General features: G+C 45.4%; 1 protein-coding gene across 2 annotated transcripts in view; it reads left to right on the top strand.

The window, feature by feature from the left end:
- Window positions 1–1,220: 1,220 nt before the first annotated feature.
- phf3 (PHD finger protein 3) overlaps window positions 1,221–17,208 on the top strand; it is a 52,856-nt gene continuing 36,868 nt past the window's right edge. Inside the window, exons 1-2 of one of the 2 annotated variants that reach the window (XM_007894077.2) lie at window positions 1,221–1,287; window positions 7,580–7,760. In XM_007894077.2, coding sequence (XP_007892268.1) covers window positions 7,736–7,760 — 25 coding nt within the window. In that variant the 5' untranslated portion in view covers window positions 1,221–1,287; window positions 7,580–7,735. The remainder of the gene's footprint in view (window positions 1,288–7,579; window positions 7,761–17,208) is intronic. The other variant, XM_007894078.2, reaches the window with a different exon arrangement.

Below are 17,208 nucleotides of genomic sequence, written 5' to 3'. Positions count from 1 at the left end.
CTCCTCTGTCATCATCACTGTAACCCGTATGAAACCGACCACTGGCTTCCCACCACACAGAGGACACAGTTCAAGATTCTGTTCCTCACCTTCAAAGCCCTCCATGGCCTCCCTCACCCCCCCCTCTGCTACCCCCTCCCTCGCCTTCTTCAAGACCCATCTCAAGACCCTGCTCTGCGACTGTGCCTTCGATCGCCCTCCCCCAACCCCCCGCTCTCCCCCACCCCCAGTCCGGGTCAGAAGCACTGTCTGTCCAGCGCCGTGGGATGTCCTCCCGACGTGAAAGGCACTTCACAAGTGTAGTGTTGTTGTTGTTGTTGTTGTCTGCAGTAACCAGTCTCAGGGGGGGTGGAGTCTGTGTGTGATTGACAGGTGTGCTCGGATGAGGCGTGGGGTCTGTGTGTGATTGGCAGATGGGCGTGGCTGAGGGGGGGTGGAGTCTGTGTGTGATTGGCAGATGGGTGCAGCTGAGGGGGGGGGAGTCTGTGTGTGATTGGCAGGTGGGTGGAGCTGATGGGGGTGGGTGGAGTCTGTGTGTGATTGGCAGGTGGGTGCAGCTGAGGGGGGGTGGGTGGAGTCTGTGTGTGATTGGCAGATGGGCGCGGCTGAGGGGGGGGGTGGAGTCTGTGTGTGATTGGCAGGTGGGTGGAGCTGATGGGGGTGGGTGGAGTCTGTGTGTGATTGGCAGGTGGGCGCAGCTGAGGGGTGGGTGGGTGGAGTCTGTGTGTGATTGGCAGGTGGGTGCAGCTGAGGGGGGGTGGGTGGAGTCTGTGTGTGATTGGCAGGTGGGCGCGGCTGAGGGGGTGGGTGGGTGGAGTCTGTGTGTGATTGGCAGGTGGGCGCGGCTGAGGGGGTGGGTGGGTGGAGTCTGTGTGTGATTGGCAGGTGGGCGCGGCTGAGGGGGTGGGTGGGTGGAGTCTGTGTGTGATTGGCAGGTGGGCGCGGCTGAGGGGGTGGGTGGGTGGAGTCTGTGTGTGATTGGCAGGTGGGCGCGGCTGAGGGGGTGGGTGGGTGGAGTCTGTGTGTGATTGGCAGGTGGGCGCGGCTGAGGGGGTGGGTGGAGTCTGTGTGTGATTTGCAGATGGGTGCAGCTGAGGGGTGGGTGGGTGGAGTCTGTGTGTGATTGGCAGGTGGGCTGGTGGCCAGCGAGCGCTCCGGCTCACGTGACGGGCGGGCTAACGGCCGCGGCTCGCGGCTGCGCGCGCACTCGCCCCGGCCACCACAGCGACGGAGAAACAGAGACAGAGAAAAGCCAATGGCCGCTGACCGCCCGCAGCACAGCACAGGGTGAGTGAGCACAGAGAGGGGCCTCCGGCACATATAAACAGCCTATATATATATATAATACACGCACGTGCGTTTTATATATATATATAGAGAGGGAGAGGCAGGAGCCTCGGGTTACAGTTGAGCCTCTCTCCCGGGAAGAAGGGAATGTGAGAGAGAGAGAGAGAGAGAGAGAAGAAAGGGGTGAAATCATCGAGAGAAAGAGAGAGAGAGAGAAAGAGGGCGTGTGGGGGGTTGTGAAGGAAGCGGCTCTGGTGTAGGTCGGGCCTGCAGTGTGTGTGTGTGTGAGAGAGGCCTGGGCCGCGGCCTAGCGGCCTGCACTCCTCTCTCTCTCCCCCTCCCCCCCCCCCCGGTCTGTCTGTCTGCCCTGAGCTCAGATCCCCCTTGAGGAGGGGCGGGAGAAGGGGGGGGGGGGGGAGAAGCTGCAAAAAGAAAAGGGCCGCGGCCGCTGTCTGCAAAAAAAAATACCCTCAAACCTCTTTCTCTCCCACACACTCCCTCCCCCTCCCCCTCCCCCCCGGGACGGCCTGTGCTGTGTGTGTCTGTGTGTGTTTGGGGGCGAACACGTTTCCACCTCATTTTCTGTTTGCACACGCGCGCCTCTCGCGCTCGTGAATTTGCACGCGCGCGCGACCCCCCCCCCCAACCCCCCCATCTCTCTCTCTCTCTCTCGCGCGCCCCCCCCCCCCCCCCCGCTTGCACACTCGCCGACGCCGACGCGCGCGCGCTTTGCACGCCCGTCCGCCCTGTGTGTTTTCGGTCGCCGTTGCAGAGCTCGGCACGCCGACTGCGCGCGCGCGCGCGTGTGTGTGTGTGCGCTGGTCCGCGTGCCCGCGCGCGCGAGCGCACACACCCAGGCTCCTGCGGTGCACGTGCTCGGCCTTCGCGCGCGCGCGCTCTTTTGCACGTGGACACCCGCAGACATCATGTGATGCGGGGACTCGTTGCGAAGAAGCGCCGAGAGTGCGGGTCTCCACTCACTCACTCACTCACTCACCTACAGCCCAACCACCCGCCGCCTCCCGGGATAGTGACCACCACTCTGTGTGTGTGTGTGTGTGGGGGGTTTCTTCACCAGTGGAGAGCGGGGACTGCAACAGCATTTTTTAAACATTTTTTTTGCCTGCGGTGATGATGATGATGATGATGATGATGATAATAATAATGGGTATAGATTTTGCGTCCCGAATAAACACCGTAGAGGAGGATAATGAAACTTTTCGGTATTGCATCGATTTATTTGAGTGAGCGTTCAAACGCGGGGCGAGCGAGGCAATGGCAACCCGCACGGCCCCAGTTCATCATAAAATAATGCTCTCAAATGTACGGAGAGGACTACGTTATTGTTTAACGAAAAGCCAAAATGTGCGTCCCAGCGCTGTTCCTTAAATTTTTATGTTTTTTTAAAACAAAATCGAGATTCGATTTTAAGTAATGGTTTGCATTCACACGTTGCTGACTCCTTGTTTGTTCTTTGCGACCTGAGTTCTGATTGCAGGGTTGCAAATCTCTCACTTCCTGTTGTTTTATGGCACATGGATTTCAGGTGGACCACACAATTTTCTTCTGTGTATAATAATAATAATAATCCTTGCATTTGATATAGCGCTTTTCACGTCGGGAGGACGTCCCAAAGCGCTTCACAGAACACACTGTAAAGTGAATTGACTATATTTGTGGGCAAACGCGGCAGCCAATTGCGCACAGCAATGTCCCACAAACAGTCGTAGATTGAAAATGACCAATTTAATTATTGTTTTTTTTTGAGGGATTATTATTAGGCTCTGTGTGGAGTAAGGGAACTTGCCCAATTATAATTCTTTAAATTGAACAGAATAGGGCCAGACGAAGCACAGCTGGGCTGTCCAGCTGCTGATACAAGTTGGTCAGTGCTGGATTTGACTTTACAGATTGTTGCCACCAATAAGAAAGCTAAGGACTATTTGTGAGGCAAGTTGATCCCACCTCTGTTGCACAAGTTAAATATAACAACGAATTGAATTTGTACAGCACCCTTCACGAAAGAAAAAATGTAAAAATATGATTGACATACTAAATTACATATTTTAAAATAGCCAATTAGCAGATGTGGATTTGAACTCCTGGCCCCTGTACACATTCCAGAGAGAATTGCCAGTCAAGCCTATGAATACAGTGTTTAGGAAATTCTATGACCATTGCATACATCCCTTGCAGTATTCAGAATTCAGCTCTGCCTCAATATATAAAGCATTACTGGGGTTGCGAAATATCCAAGGCAGCTTTAAATAAAGATTTATTGATGGAAACAAACTAATCAAGCCTAATTGGTTTGGTGGGGGAATTCTGAAGTGAGGGGAAGCACATTTCAAAATGCTAGAAAATAAATTAAAATAAAATTTCTTCACTTTGTCTCTTCTTCCCCTGCGGTCACCTGTGACATTCCTCGGGGCCCTTTTCTCAGTCCTCTTTTTCACCATCTCTATTCTTCCCCTTGGTGATGCCACCCAAAAACGAGTTCTACTCCTGCTTGTACTTGGGTGATGCCCAATTCCTTGACCATTTCCCCCCTCCTCGCTCCCTCCCTCCCCCTGACCATTTCCCCAATGCTCGGGTCCTGACCCAACTGGTCCAACGCTTTGGGACGTCCTCCCGACGTGAAAGGCGCTCTATAAATGGAATCTTGTTGTTGTTGTTGGCTCTACCCTCGATTCCAGAACCATTGCTGTTCTGACTTATTGGACATTGACCTGCATGAGCTGTCCTTCAGTCAACCAGTTCCTCTCCTCAGGCTCCATCCCACTTCCCCTCAAAACTCTTTCATTACTGTTTCGCAAAAAAAAACAATCCTAGATCCCTCTAATATTTTAAACTAATGGGTTGTTGCAAATCAACTTCACTCACACCTCTTCCTCTCGAGCCCCTCCGGTTTGTTTCCGTTTTCCTCACAGTGCAGAGACAGTGCTTATCAAAGTCATAAATTAAGCCCTTTCTCTCTGTGATCCTCAAATGTCTCCAAATTCTTTCATGCCCCCGGCACCTCCTTGACTTGCTTACTCCCCACTCCACTCTGTTTGTTCTTTGTCCCCTCCGTTGCACCGTCAGCGGTTGTGCTTTAGCCACTACGCTGTGAAACTTTGGAACTGTCTCATTCAATCCCTCCACCTTCCCTCTCCTTCCTATTTTCAGACAATGCCCGAAGAGCTTCCTCTTTGACCATGTTTACTGTCACCTCTTTCCTCTTCTCGGCTTGGAGTGGACTCCACCACTGTTAAGCGCTCTGAAATGCTACCCTGCGTGAAGGGCACTTTATAAATTTAAGTTGTTGATATGGTTTAGTTAATGGCAACAAGACCAAGGCTCTGCTCCCATCAGTGTCTTCTCACCTCTGTTGCTGATTGTACTCAACTGCACAGATGAATGCTCAACTGCACGGTTGTTCACTCCACCTTATGGAGTTGGTGTGGTCCCTGTGTATTTTGTTCCGCCAACTGTCAAACCTAACATCTGGGCTCTCACTCATTTGACTGTCTCTCACCTCCCCAATATCATTCGCCTCCGCCACTACCTCTTTTCCTGATGAAGTTTCTGTTTGCTGAGACCCTCATTCACATGTTTCATCACGTTTAGGCTCAATTCCAACATCCTGCTTGCTTGACTCCAGCTTAGGACATAAGCTGCAAACCATGTAGAATTCTGATCCTTGTGTTCTCTCGCACCGCAAACTGAGCCCTTCACCCCTTCCTGACTTGACTTCACCCCATTCCCCACTGGATCAAATTCTAAATACTTGTCCTCTTGTCCAAATTCCTCCACAGCCTCGCCCCACCCTAATGATAATCTTTGTATTTGATACAAAAACTCCACTGGCGGGGGGGTTGGTAACCCGAGGACACCGATTTAAAATAGTTGTTAAAAGAAACAGAGGAGAAATATTTTCACACAGCGAGTTGTTCGGATCTAGAATGCATTGCCTGAAAGGGTGGTGGAAGCTGATTCAATAACAACTTTTAAGAGAGAAGTAGACAATTATTTGGGGAGGACAAGTTTTGCAGGGCTGTGGGGTGAGAGCGGGGGAGTGGGATTGATTTTCAAAGAGCCGGCACAGACACGATGGGCCGAATGGCCTCCTCCTGTGCTGTATGATTTTGTGATATATAACTTCTTTAATGTCAGGAGGACATGTCAAAGTGCTTCACAGGATATACTGTAAAGTGTAGTGACTGGGTATTTTATAGATTAAATTGGCAACCAATTTACACACAGCAAGTATCTTTTATGAACCTCCTGCAATCCTGCTGCCAGGCACACCCTCCGCTCAGCAAACACCGTCTACTTTATGTATCTTGCCCGTTCTGCCTTTTCAGGCTGATGCTAAAGATCATTTGAAACCTTTGGGGCGTTTCTTCCTGTATTTTGGCCAGCAATTCCCCAAATAAAATTGGTTATTCACTTTATTGTGTTTGTGAGACGTTGCTCTGCACAGATTGGTTGCTGTTTGCCTGCAAAATACAGTCCACCTTACATTATATCTGGTGAAGTCTTTTAGTGTGTCCTCTCATATCAAATACAAAGATGATTATTATTATATTATTATCTGTCTTCCCATTGGAGAGTGAGTTTTCAGCCCCTCTGCCTCCCCGTTCTCTGGAGCTCAATCTCAGAGTCCTTCCGCCTTGCCTCCTCTCACTTTAAAACTTGTTTTGAGACCTACCATTTTAACTGCATTTTCAATTGATTTGCTGCTCACTCCCCCCGCAGTTCCCAGTCAGCTTTGTGAAGTGCCTTTAGACGACCTGCCGATGTGAAATTCACTATTTAAATGTTCCCACCCCCAGCTCGGGTGTCCAGCCAGCAGTCTAAGCACTTTGAAATGTCCTCCTGCTGTGAAATACATTATATAAATGTAAATTGTTGTTGTTGAAACTACTTACAGTTATTGCATTGTTTAGCTGCTTCCTCTGTTTTGTGTCATCTGTAATGGTAGAAATTGTGCTCCTTATAGCTGAATCCAGACATTTATATATATGGAGGAGGGAGAGGGGAAAGCAGCAATCCTAACATGGAGCTTGAGGATAGTGGAGCTGGGAAAGCTGGAGAGCAGATTAATTAAGGGGGTAGTTGGATTTGAAATAGGATGGCTTCCGTTTTGTCAACATTAAGACTGAAGACAGATGTAAAAAGATTCTTAAATTAGTGAATTCACATTGAGATTCCAGATTTTTGGTTCTTTTTTAAAAAATTGACATAATATAGACAGAGAAATTGAATTGCCTTTTCCTTGTTGGTGTGAAAGTTTAATAATCAGAAATGCAATAAGAGTTGATGAATTTGTGGCATGTGAATACATTTTAGAATAAGACGGTAGGTTCAGAAATAATCCTCTGCAAATGATGAGTCTGTTGAAAGATGAACGGAAGAATAGTTAAGATCAGTTTTTATTTTTTTCTTAATATTGAAATGGACCACACTGGCCTCTTCCAGTTCTGTACATTCAGGTGACAGCCTGGCTCAGTTGGTAATAATAATAATAATCCTTGCATTTGATATAATGCCTTATCACATCTTCTAGATGTCTCAAAGCGCTTCATGGAATATACTGTAAAGTATAGCGACTGTATTTTGCGGGTGAAAATTTTGTGGTAGTACTCTCGCCTCTGGGACATTGGGATATTGCTGTCTGCAAATTTGGCTGCTGTGTTTGCATATACGGTTCCTACACCTTACAATATATCCTGGGAAGCAGCTCGAGGCATCCTCTTGATGTGAAAGTGCTATATTAAACTAACGATTATTACTATTACTACTAGTACCATATTCCTACATGTGTTATTAAATACATACCACTGTATTGAGTCTACTGTAATTCTCTATTACTATCTTATGGTTCTCATTGGCTGACCTGTCCGCTTCCTCCACTCCACGTCCCCCACCCGGTCCACCCCACCATCGGTGGTTGGCCTTCAGCCATTCTGCCAACACCCTATGGAACTCAATCCACAGTCCATTCGCCTCACCTATCCCACGCCTCCTTCAAGGCCTCTTCTCAAGACCTTCCTTTTCGACCACTCCTCTGGTTCCCCTCCTATCCCTACCCTTCCTGCCCGCCACTCCTGATCCCAACCAACAGCTCGGGTGTGGATCTTAGATTGTCTAGCACCTTGGAATATCCTCCCGAGGTGAAAGGCGCTATACAAATGTAATTTATTGTTATGAACCTTTGCGGAGTTTTTAAAATATATGTAGCTATTGAAAGAAAATCGCATCTTTCTGAAATAACTAGTTAATGCTTGCTCTATTCCTGTTGTTTCAGAAAGATAACTGATTTCAACCAGTGTTGAAGCTACAAGACAAAGCGTTCTGGCCAGTCAGTCATGATACCAATATTATGTTCATTGGTCGTGAACGTAGTATTCATCTGCAACGATTTTTTTCGAAGTAGGCATTCAGACGGTATAGACAGCGTTGTATGGAAACCTCTCCTATGATGCCAGGTACTGCAACCTTACCTTTTACCTCAGTTTCATCCTGAAAATTTCTATTTTCTACCATTAGCACCTTCCTATATCTTGGCTCTTATGAATTTTCCATGATGGAAATATTCAAGGTTGTTGTCAGACAGGAAGTCTTTACCTTTGGGGTTGATAATTGTATTTATAGCTATGGTCATATCACTCATAGTAATGTCTACTCTTTAGTGGATGTTTTAGCCTCATTCCAGGATATTGGCTATGACATTCAACCTTTCTTGTTCCTCTGAAGCTCTTCCTAGAACAGTGTGTTGGAATATTGGGATTCAAAGTCACTGGTAATTCTTTCCTGTCTGTGGTGTTGTACTTTAATTAGATATGGACCAACTGTGGTGTCTGATGGTTTCTGAATGGTATATATCATTTATAAATTCTGATGTACATGTTGTCCCATCTGGAAAAGGCCACATCTAAAATGAAGAGAATGAGACAAATTGGATAGCTCTTTCAGAGTGCAGGCATGATGAGTCGAATAGCTGCTTTCTCAGTGATAAATTATTGTGATATTGATATGTGTGAGGATTATGCTCCAGTTATATTGAGAGTTGAATAGTAGCAGCATATAATACAATTTTATGGCTATTTTATAATTTCCAGCTTACAGCTATCTTTTTTTAAACAATCGCTAGTGGGCTTTCCCTAATCTTTTGCCAAGATTTGGCTAGCTAACAGAAGCACAATCACATTGCAGCGCGTCATTGCATTCATCCCAGGCCATCACAGCCAGTGACATTAAGGTACACTGTTTATCTCTGAAGGCGGGGTGAAAATGTGTCTTGGCAAACAGCTGCAACCATCTTTGGTGGCACCTGTGCTGTCTTAATTCATATTGTAAATGCTGTAGCTGAAGAGAAGGCTGCCATCAGCAAGAGAGCTATATATAGTGTTGATTCCATATAATGCAATTAAATATCATTGCATTTCCCTGCTGTGTGCAATTGGCTGCCATGTTTCTTCTACAAAATACAGTCAATCCACTTTACAATATACTCTGTGAAGCGCTTTGAGACGTCTCAACGATGTGATCACGTGCTATATCAAATGCAAGGGTTATTATTATTCAATGCCTTTCACTTCAGGAAGACACCTCAAAGTGCCTCACAAGATTTAATGTAATATTTAGTGATTGGGTATTTTGTAGGCAAAAGCTGGCTGACTAGATCGCCAAAAGTTGTAAGGTTAACAGAGGCCCACCTATGTTGTGCTTATTGATTTCAGCAAAGATTTCATGAAGGCCTCATGACAAGATTGAAAGCTATGGCAATACTTGGCCAAATTCTGGATTTTATTCCTAATGTGTATTCCAGCTCTTGAGATCTGTATAAGAGTTGACGGTAGACTCTCTTGATGGTTTATTTAAGATAAAAAAGCAACAGTACTGGAATTTAGGATAGTAAAGGAAGAATGAGTTGAGTAATGTTGAGTACATATGGAAATTAATCCTGTTACATTGGAACACGGGAATTAGGAGCAGGAGTAGGCCATTCGGCCCCTCAAGCCTGCCCCTCCATTCAGTAAGATCATGGCTGATCTTCTAACCTAACTCCACCTGCCCGCCTTATCCCCATATCCCTTAATCCCTCTATTTTTCAGAAATCTATCAATCTCAGTCTTGAACATGTTCAAGCATTGAGCATCTATAGCCTTCTGGGGTAGAGAATTCCACAAATTCACTACCCTCTGAGTGAAGAGGTGTTTCCTCAACTCTAGTTATAGGTTCTCCTACCAGGGGAAACAGTCTCACACTCTGTCAAGCCCCACAAGAATCTTATATGTTTATATAAGATCACCCCTAATTCTTCTATATTCTAGAGAATATAGGCCTAATTTACTCAACCTATCCTCATAGGTCAACCCCCTCATCCCAGGAACTAACCTAGTGAATCTACGCTGCACCCCCTCTAAGGCGAGTATGTCCTTTCTTAAATAAGGAGACCAAAACTGCACACAATACTCTAGGTGCGGTCTCACCAAGGCCCTATACAGTTGCAGCAAGACTTCCCTACTCTTGTATTCTAACCCTTCTGCAATAGATGCCAACATGCCATTAGCCTTCCTAGTTGCTTGCTGTACCTGCATCCTAACGTTTTGTGATGTGTACAAGGACACCCAAATCCCTCTGAACAGTAACACTATCTAGTCTCTCCCCCTCTAGAAAATAATCTGCTTTTCTGTTTTTACGACCTCAGTGAATAACTTCACACTTCCCCACATTATATTCCACCTGCCACCTTCTTGCCCACTCACCTAGCCTATCTATATCCCTTTGCAATCTTTTTGTGTCATCCTCAGAACTTACTCTCCCACCTCATCTGTGAATTTAGATAATTTTTTTAAGTTCAATGTCCTCGTCTAGATCATTGATATGGATTGTACATAGGTGAGGCCCAAGCACTGATCCTTGTGGCAATCCACTAGTCACAACTTTCCAATCTGAGAAGGACTTGTTTATCCTTACTCTCTGTTTTCTTCCCATTAGCCACTCTTCGATCCATGCTAATATAATTATTTAATTCCATGGGTCCTAATCTTGTGTTGCAGCCTTTTATGTGGCACCTTGTTGAATGCCTTCTGAAAATCTAAATATACTACATCTACTGGTTCCCCCCTATCTAACCTGCTAGTTACATCCTCAAAAAACTCTTAAAAGATTTGTTAAGCATGACTTCCCTTTTGTAAAACCATGTTCTTGGGGATATTACCATTGTTAACATGAACAATCTGAGGGGACTAAGACCCCTTGGGTACAGTGGAAGTGATTGTACTGGTCGGCCTGACTCAGCCTTTAGAGTAGATATTCATAGATTCATAGAATGTTACGGCACAGAAGGAGGCCATTCGGCCCATCGAGTCTGTGCGGCTCTTTGACAGAGCAAGTCACTTTCACTAACCCCAATCACCAGCTTTCTCCCCATAATCCTGCAAACCCGTCTTCCCCAGATACCTATCCAGTTCTCTCTTAAAAGCTGTTATCGAATCGGACTTCACTACCCTTTCAGGCAGATCATTCCAAATTCGAACAACTCACTGAGTGAAAAAATTTCTTCTAACCTCCCCTCTGCTTCTTTTGGTAGATATCTTAAGACTGTGACCACGGGTCACAGACACACCTACCAGTGGAAACAGCTTTTCCTTATCTCGCCTGTCGAAACCTTTCATTATCTTGAAGACCCCTATCAGGTCCCCGCGTAACCTTCTCTGCTCTAATGGGAAAAGTCCTAACTTCTCCAGCCTGTCCTCATAGCTAAGGTTCCCCATTCCTGGTATCATTCTCGTGAATCTTCTCTGCACCCTTTCCAGTGCCTTAATGTCCTTCCTGAAGTAAGGTGCCCAGAACTGGATGCAGTACTCCAGCTGAGGTCTAACCAGTGTTTTCCCTACTCTTATACTCTAAGCCCCTTCTAATAAAGCTCAGTAAACCAAATGCCTTTGTTACTGCCTTATCTATCTGCCCCGCTACCTTTAATGATTCGCTTACTTGAATACCCAGATCTCTCTGTACGTTCACCCCCCTTAAGATTGAGCTACCAAGTCTATATTGCCTCCTATCATTTTTCCTACCTAAGTGTATCACCTCACACTTATCCACATATAATAATAATCCCTCTGAGTTTGATAATATAACATTGATGTTCTCTCTCTTCCCCCCCCCACCCCTCCCGATTTGTCCACATTACTGGTAGACGCTTGTTATCCTATATTTTCTTAGGAAAATGAGCATCGGTACAATGGGAATACCCAACCTTTTGTGAAGGATGCATTTTACTTTTGATGTTATAGGTTGTATTTGTACCAACAATTAATATAGCAAATTCTACACAATCACAGCACAACAAAAATCCTTACTATCCTACTCACACATTTTGCTGTCTGTTCAACTTTGATGTGCATGTCGAACATCACCCCATCAATATTTTCAACTACCATGAAGGCTGTGAGTCTTTCTGGCAATTGGTTCCATGGATGCTATTGCTCCAAGTAACTGTTCATCAGTTATCTGAGATGCTGTCAGGCACTGAGAACATCATCATCCATGGATGCACACTCCACCTTACAGTCCGGAACCTTGGCGTCTTGTTTAGCCCTCAACAACCCTTTTTACACCACATCAGTGCCATGACCCGCTCTGCCTAACTCTCAACTCCGCAACATCATTCTGCTCCGCCACTGTCTCACACCGCAGATCGCCGAAACCTCCATACATGCATTCTCTACATCGACTCTGCAAACTCCTTGCTGGGAAGAGCCTCCCCAACTCATCCCTTCATGGGCTGCAGATCATCCAGAACTCTGCAGCCTGTGTCCGCACCAGGCACCGTGACCCAATCACCCCCATCCTCTCCTGAGTCCACTGGCTTCCCATCATACAGAGGATACAGTTCAAGATCGTGGTCCTCACCTTCAAAGCCCTCCATGGCCTCACTTCCCTCTACCTCTGTGACCTCCAAACCCCCTGTCATCCTGCCTGTTCCCTCCTCTCAGCGGGCTCCGGCCTGCTTCATGCTCCCACCTCGACCGCCCTTGGCGGGCGGGTCTTCTGCCATTCTGCCCTTATCCTCTGGAACTCCATCCTGCAGTCCCTCCGCCTTGCCCCCTCTACCTCCTTCAAGACCCATCTCAAGACCCTCCTCTTCGACTGTGCTTCCGATCATCCTCCTTCCCGCCCCTCCACCCTCCCCAATCCCGACCCCCAGCTCAGGTCCGAAATGCTGACTATCCACCCCTTGGGACATCCCCCCGATATGAAAAGCGCTATACAAATGTAATTTTGTTGTACTTGTTGTTGTCATAAGTGTTGGCCTATTTGACTGTTGGAAGCACCAGCCAAGCTTAGCTGATAATGTCAGCCAATTTTTATGTACCTTTTGCAGTATGACTGGAGCTTGCTGTCGATGTTTTTCTTTCCCTCCTTCCTCGCCACCCGATGAGGCTGCAGACCAGTTTGATTGCACCAACAATCATCCTCTCTGAGATCAGATAATTTAGTCAGATTAGTATGAAATCTTGTTTTGTATGCCTCAACGTTTAATGCCACAGTCCAGTGAGCCTTCAGTACAGCAACAGCTAGCACTTGTGTAGGATGCCTTTCATGAAGGACAAATGTTTTGAAGCGTTTGGAGGTTACAACACTTGAATTTTAGAAAACTGATTGGTATGAAACAGCCTGAAGTTCAAAATAGTTCTCCTCTCTTGAAGGTGCTTTTTTAAATAGGATATGGTTGGATCCAGAACTCTGTAGCTCGTGTCCTCCCGCACCAGGCTCCGTGACCCCATCAAACCCACCCTCGCCTGGTTCCACTGGCTCTCCATCCCTCAGATTGAGTTCAAAATTCTCGTCCTCACCTTCAAGGCCCTCCATGGCCTTTACCTTTCTGACCTGCTAACCCCTTATCAACCTGTCCGCTACCTCCACTCAGCAGGCTCCGTCCAGCCTGCTCCATGTCCCCGCCCACCCCACCATCGGTGGTCAGGCCTTCAGCCTCTCTGCCCCCACCCTTTGGAACTCCATCCCACATTCCCTTCACCTCGCTCCCTCCCTTGCGTCCTTCAAGGCACCCCTCCAGACCCTCCTCTTCGACTGTGCCTTCTGCTACCCTATCTGCCCTCCACCCTCCCTAATCCCAACCCCTACCTTGGGTCCAAATCCCTGACTGTTCAGCGTCTTGGGACATCCTCCCAATGTGAAAGGCACTTTACAAATGTAATTTTGTATTGTATAAATGCCAATCTTCTGGCATCTCACTCGAATGGCCATTTTTTCAGCTGTGTGTGTCCATATGTGTGTAAATGGAATCCTTGATTTCCTAGAAGCCTTGGAAGCTGAGATGAATTTAATACCTCTTGTTGCTCTGGCTTTGATCTAGTTATTTAGCACAGACGTTTATGTACCATTTGTATGGACTGAATTCTACACCATGTAGTGGCTATATCATCTGAGCTATAAGAAGAGCCTTAAATTAATTGGATCTATTTCCTTTTTAACCTCATTACATTGCTTCAAAATGATTCATAAATGCACCTTAAATGCAAAGGAATTACTGTCACAAATTGGATGATTAGATAAGTGAATCATAGTTCAATAGACTGTATTCTATTTATTATATCTGGGGTTGTCAATACCAGATGATGTTTCCTTGGAAGTTAATTTTCTTTTGCCAACTGAATGAAATATGTGTCAAGTAAGTGAAAGATTGGTATAACGGTGGCTTAGTATATGTGATGCAATACCTTCCCACCTGAATGTGGAAGATTTGATTGATCATCTGGTCTTTTTGTGGCACATAGATTAAGTCAGTTGGATAAGGATGTGGATTTTGTCTTGAGATATCGGATTCGTACCATGTTTTGCAGAAAGCTGCTTGTCTGTTTCCCCCAGTTTGAATTTCAGATTTATAAGGCAAAACAACTACTACTGCATTTATTGTATACCAGAAGATCAGTCTGAATAAAGAGTATCTAATCCACTCTACCGCCCTTCACTACATCAAACTACTTTTTAAATGAGAACAGCGGCCTAGCCTCTACCCTTCCTGGAAATCCATTCCAGTTGTTAATTACCTTCTGGGTAAAGTGAAAAAATTCCTGAAATTGCCCTTTTACAAGTTTAAACCTATGTCCTCTTGTTCTGTTGTCTTGGTGTACCTGTGGAGTCCTGTAGTTTAGTTGTTAGTACTCTCCTTGCAAACGAGAATACCTAGGTTCAATTACCGGGCTGGGCAAAATGTTGGGTGAGTTTCCTTACTCCACGTGCTTCTGTTTACCTAGCAGGAAGTAGTAATAAACTGGGGGTAATAATCCCTTCAACAATAAATGAATAATAATTTGGTCAATCCGACTGTTTGTGGGACACTGCTGTGCGAAATTGACTATCGTGTTTCGCCCACAAAATATACAATCCAGTCACTTTACAGTATATTCTGTGAAGAGCTTTGAGGTGTCTCGAGGACGTGCTAAGCTGCTATATCAATGCAAGAGTTATTATCATTACCTTAAAAGATTGATTGTGGTTTACTTTTTCATTCCTGTTTAAAATTGTATCCATCTCTATGAGGTCCTTTCTGAGTTCCTACCTGGGGATCATCCTTTGCACCATCTCTAGGGTCTCGGTATCCCCTTAGTCACGATGAGCAGAACTGTGTGTAGTATTCAAGGTGTGCTCTAAACATAGCACTGTACAATCTGAGTATGACGTTTGGGGATCTACACTCAACAGATTTAGCAATTTCGCATCCTGTTTAATTTGTTTATTGCTGCCTCACACTGTTTTGACATTGTGAGCAATGAGTCAACTAACATCCCTGGAGCTCTTTCAGCTTCTTCCTTAGCAAGTTCAATCCCATCCATGAAGTACTTGTGTTTACACTATAGTGCCCTTTACTTGGAATAGCGTTTCAGAGCACTAAATAGTGTCTTGAGCTTAAAACCAGAAATATTGATGCCAATAATGAATAATGAGAAAAATCAGTCTAGTTTGGATACTTTAAGCATGGAAAATGGGTCTCCGCATGCTTCAGACACCTGGGTGACCGAAGAAATAATAAAAAGATATGCAAAAAACAATGAATGTAGGAATGAATGTACAGGCTTTCGAAAAGCCCATTACAGTCCATCATAAAACAAAAGTTTTTTTAAAACTTTTTTCAAATTTGTTCCCACAGAGTGCCTTCACCACCGTAGATTTTCACGTATTCTCACATATTTACCAAATATTTACTGCAGATGCTGAAAATCTGAAATAAAAGCAGAAGTTGCTGGGAACACTCAGCAGGTCAGGCAGCATCTATGGTTAGAGGAAAGTGGGTTAATGTATCAGGTCGATGAGCTTTCTGATGATTATTAATAATAACAATAATCATCCTTGCATTTGAAATAGCGTCTTATCACGTCATTGAGACCTCTCAAAGTGCTTCACAGAATATATTGTGACGTGAGTTGACTATATTTTGTGGGAGAAGTGTGGCAGCTAATTGCGCACAGCGATGTCCCACAAATAGAGGCTTGAGAGACTCATGACTTACCTTCAGCCGCCAAAACCCTAATCCATGCTCGTGTCCAGCTTGACTCTGCCAACAATCTGCTTGCTGACCTACCTAGTCTTCACTACACAAACTGAGACCATCTACAACACTGCAGCTTGTGCCTTCTCTCGCTCCAGGCTCCATGAGCCTATTGCCCCCATATTTGCTCATCTCCATTAGCTCCCTATCCCCCAGCAGATCAAGTTCAAGATCCTCATTCACACTTCAAATTTCTCCACAGTCTTGCCCCATGCTACCTCTGTGATCTTCAAACCTACTGCTGGTCGCTCCCTCTCAGCAAACACTGGCTTGCTTTCTGTCCCCCGCCCTATTCACAGCACTCGGGAACTCCATCCCAGTCCCACCAACTCGTTCCCTCCTTCACCTCATTCAAGGTCCGTTTCAAGACCGTGCTTTTGGTCATCTTTTGCTTCCCCGACCCCGGGTTCCCCACAAGTTCTGTTATCTCTTCAAAGAACTCTTAAAGATTTTAAAATTGTGGTCCTCCTTCCAAAAAGGAATTCATCTCACTGATTTGAAATGCCATTTTGGCTTTCCATGGCTTAGTATTTGGCCGTGTTTAAGTTAATTTGATTTAAATGTTGAATCAAATGCATATTATTTATATTGTTTTAATATATTAGCTCCATATTAGGGCAGCAGGAAAATTGGCTTGATCCTACGACACTACCCCCTCTTCCACACCCCATTGGCAATGTACATTTTGAAAACATTATTGTTGTGGTTGGACAGCCTAGCCTGGCGACTGACTCATCATCATCTAGCCTCATATAAATAATAATCACTTGGGTGAGTTACTGGACAGTGTCAATGGAATCTTACCTCAAAACAGAAGGAAGGTATCAAATGCCTTAGTAGCTGTTTGAAAAGACATGTTGGTACAATGGGGTTGCTATTCTGTGATTAGGACTAAAACATACTGTCTGGCTATCTATCTATATTTGACCTATTATGACTTAATGCTGACACTGAGTGACTAAATGGAAAATGTATTGACGTGTTGGTGATAACAAGACTCGGTTTAAAATTTGGAAGGAGTTGGAAAACAATTTGACGACTGACCTTCAAATACTTTTCTTTTATACGCTTCTCATCAAACAGCATCCATTTGAAAATTGGTACAGGGCTAATTTGGAGCTGATTGCAGTTAGCGGTGGGAGTGCTTTGTTTGACTTGGGTGAGAACATTCAGCCCGGGTTCCAGCTCCTGATTCTTAGTAGTTACCTTTGCGGAATTGTTTGTGTGTGGACATTAGTTTGGATTGTTGAACCTCAGTTAAGTAGTCTGCCAGCACTCTGCCATCTAGATTCACAATGAATGTAGGATGTTTGAGCAAGGTATAGGAGGGAAATCAGTCCCTGTGGGATCACATT

Source organism: Callorhinchus milii, unplaced genomic scaffold (genome assembly GCF_018977255.1).
Source record: "Callorhinchus milii isolate IMCB2004 unplaced genomic scaffold, IMCB_Cmil_1.0 Scaffold3, whole genome shotgun sequence".
Classification (NCBI taxonomy): domain Eukaryota; kingdom Metazoa; phylum Chordata; class Chondrichthyes; order Chimaeriformes; family Callorhinchidae; genus Callorhinchus; species Callorhinchus milii.
Note: the sequence above shows the minus strand (reverse complement) of the source record. Positions and strands in the feature narration are given on the sequence as shown.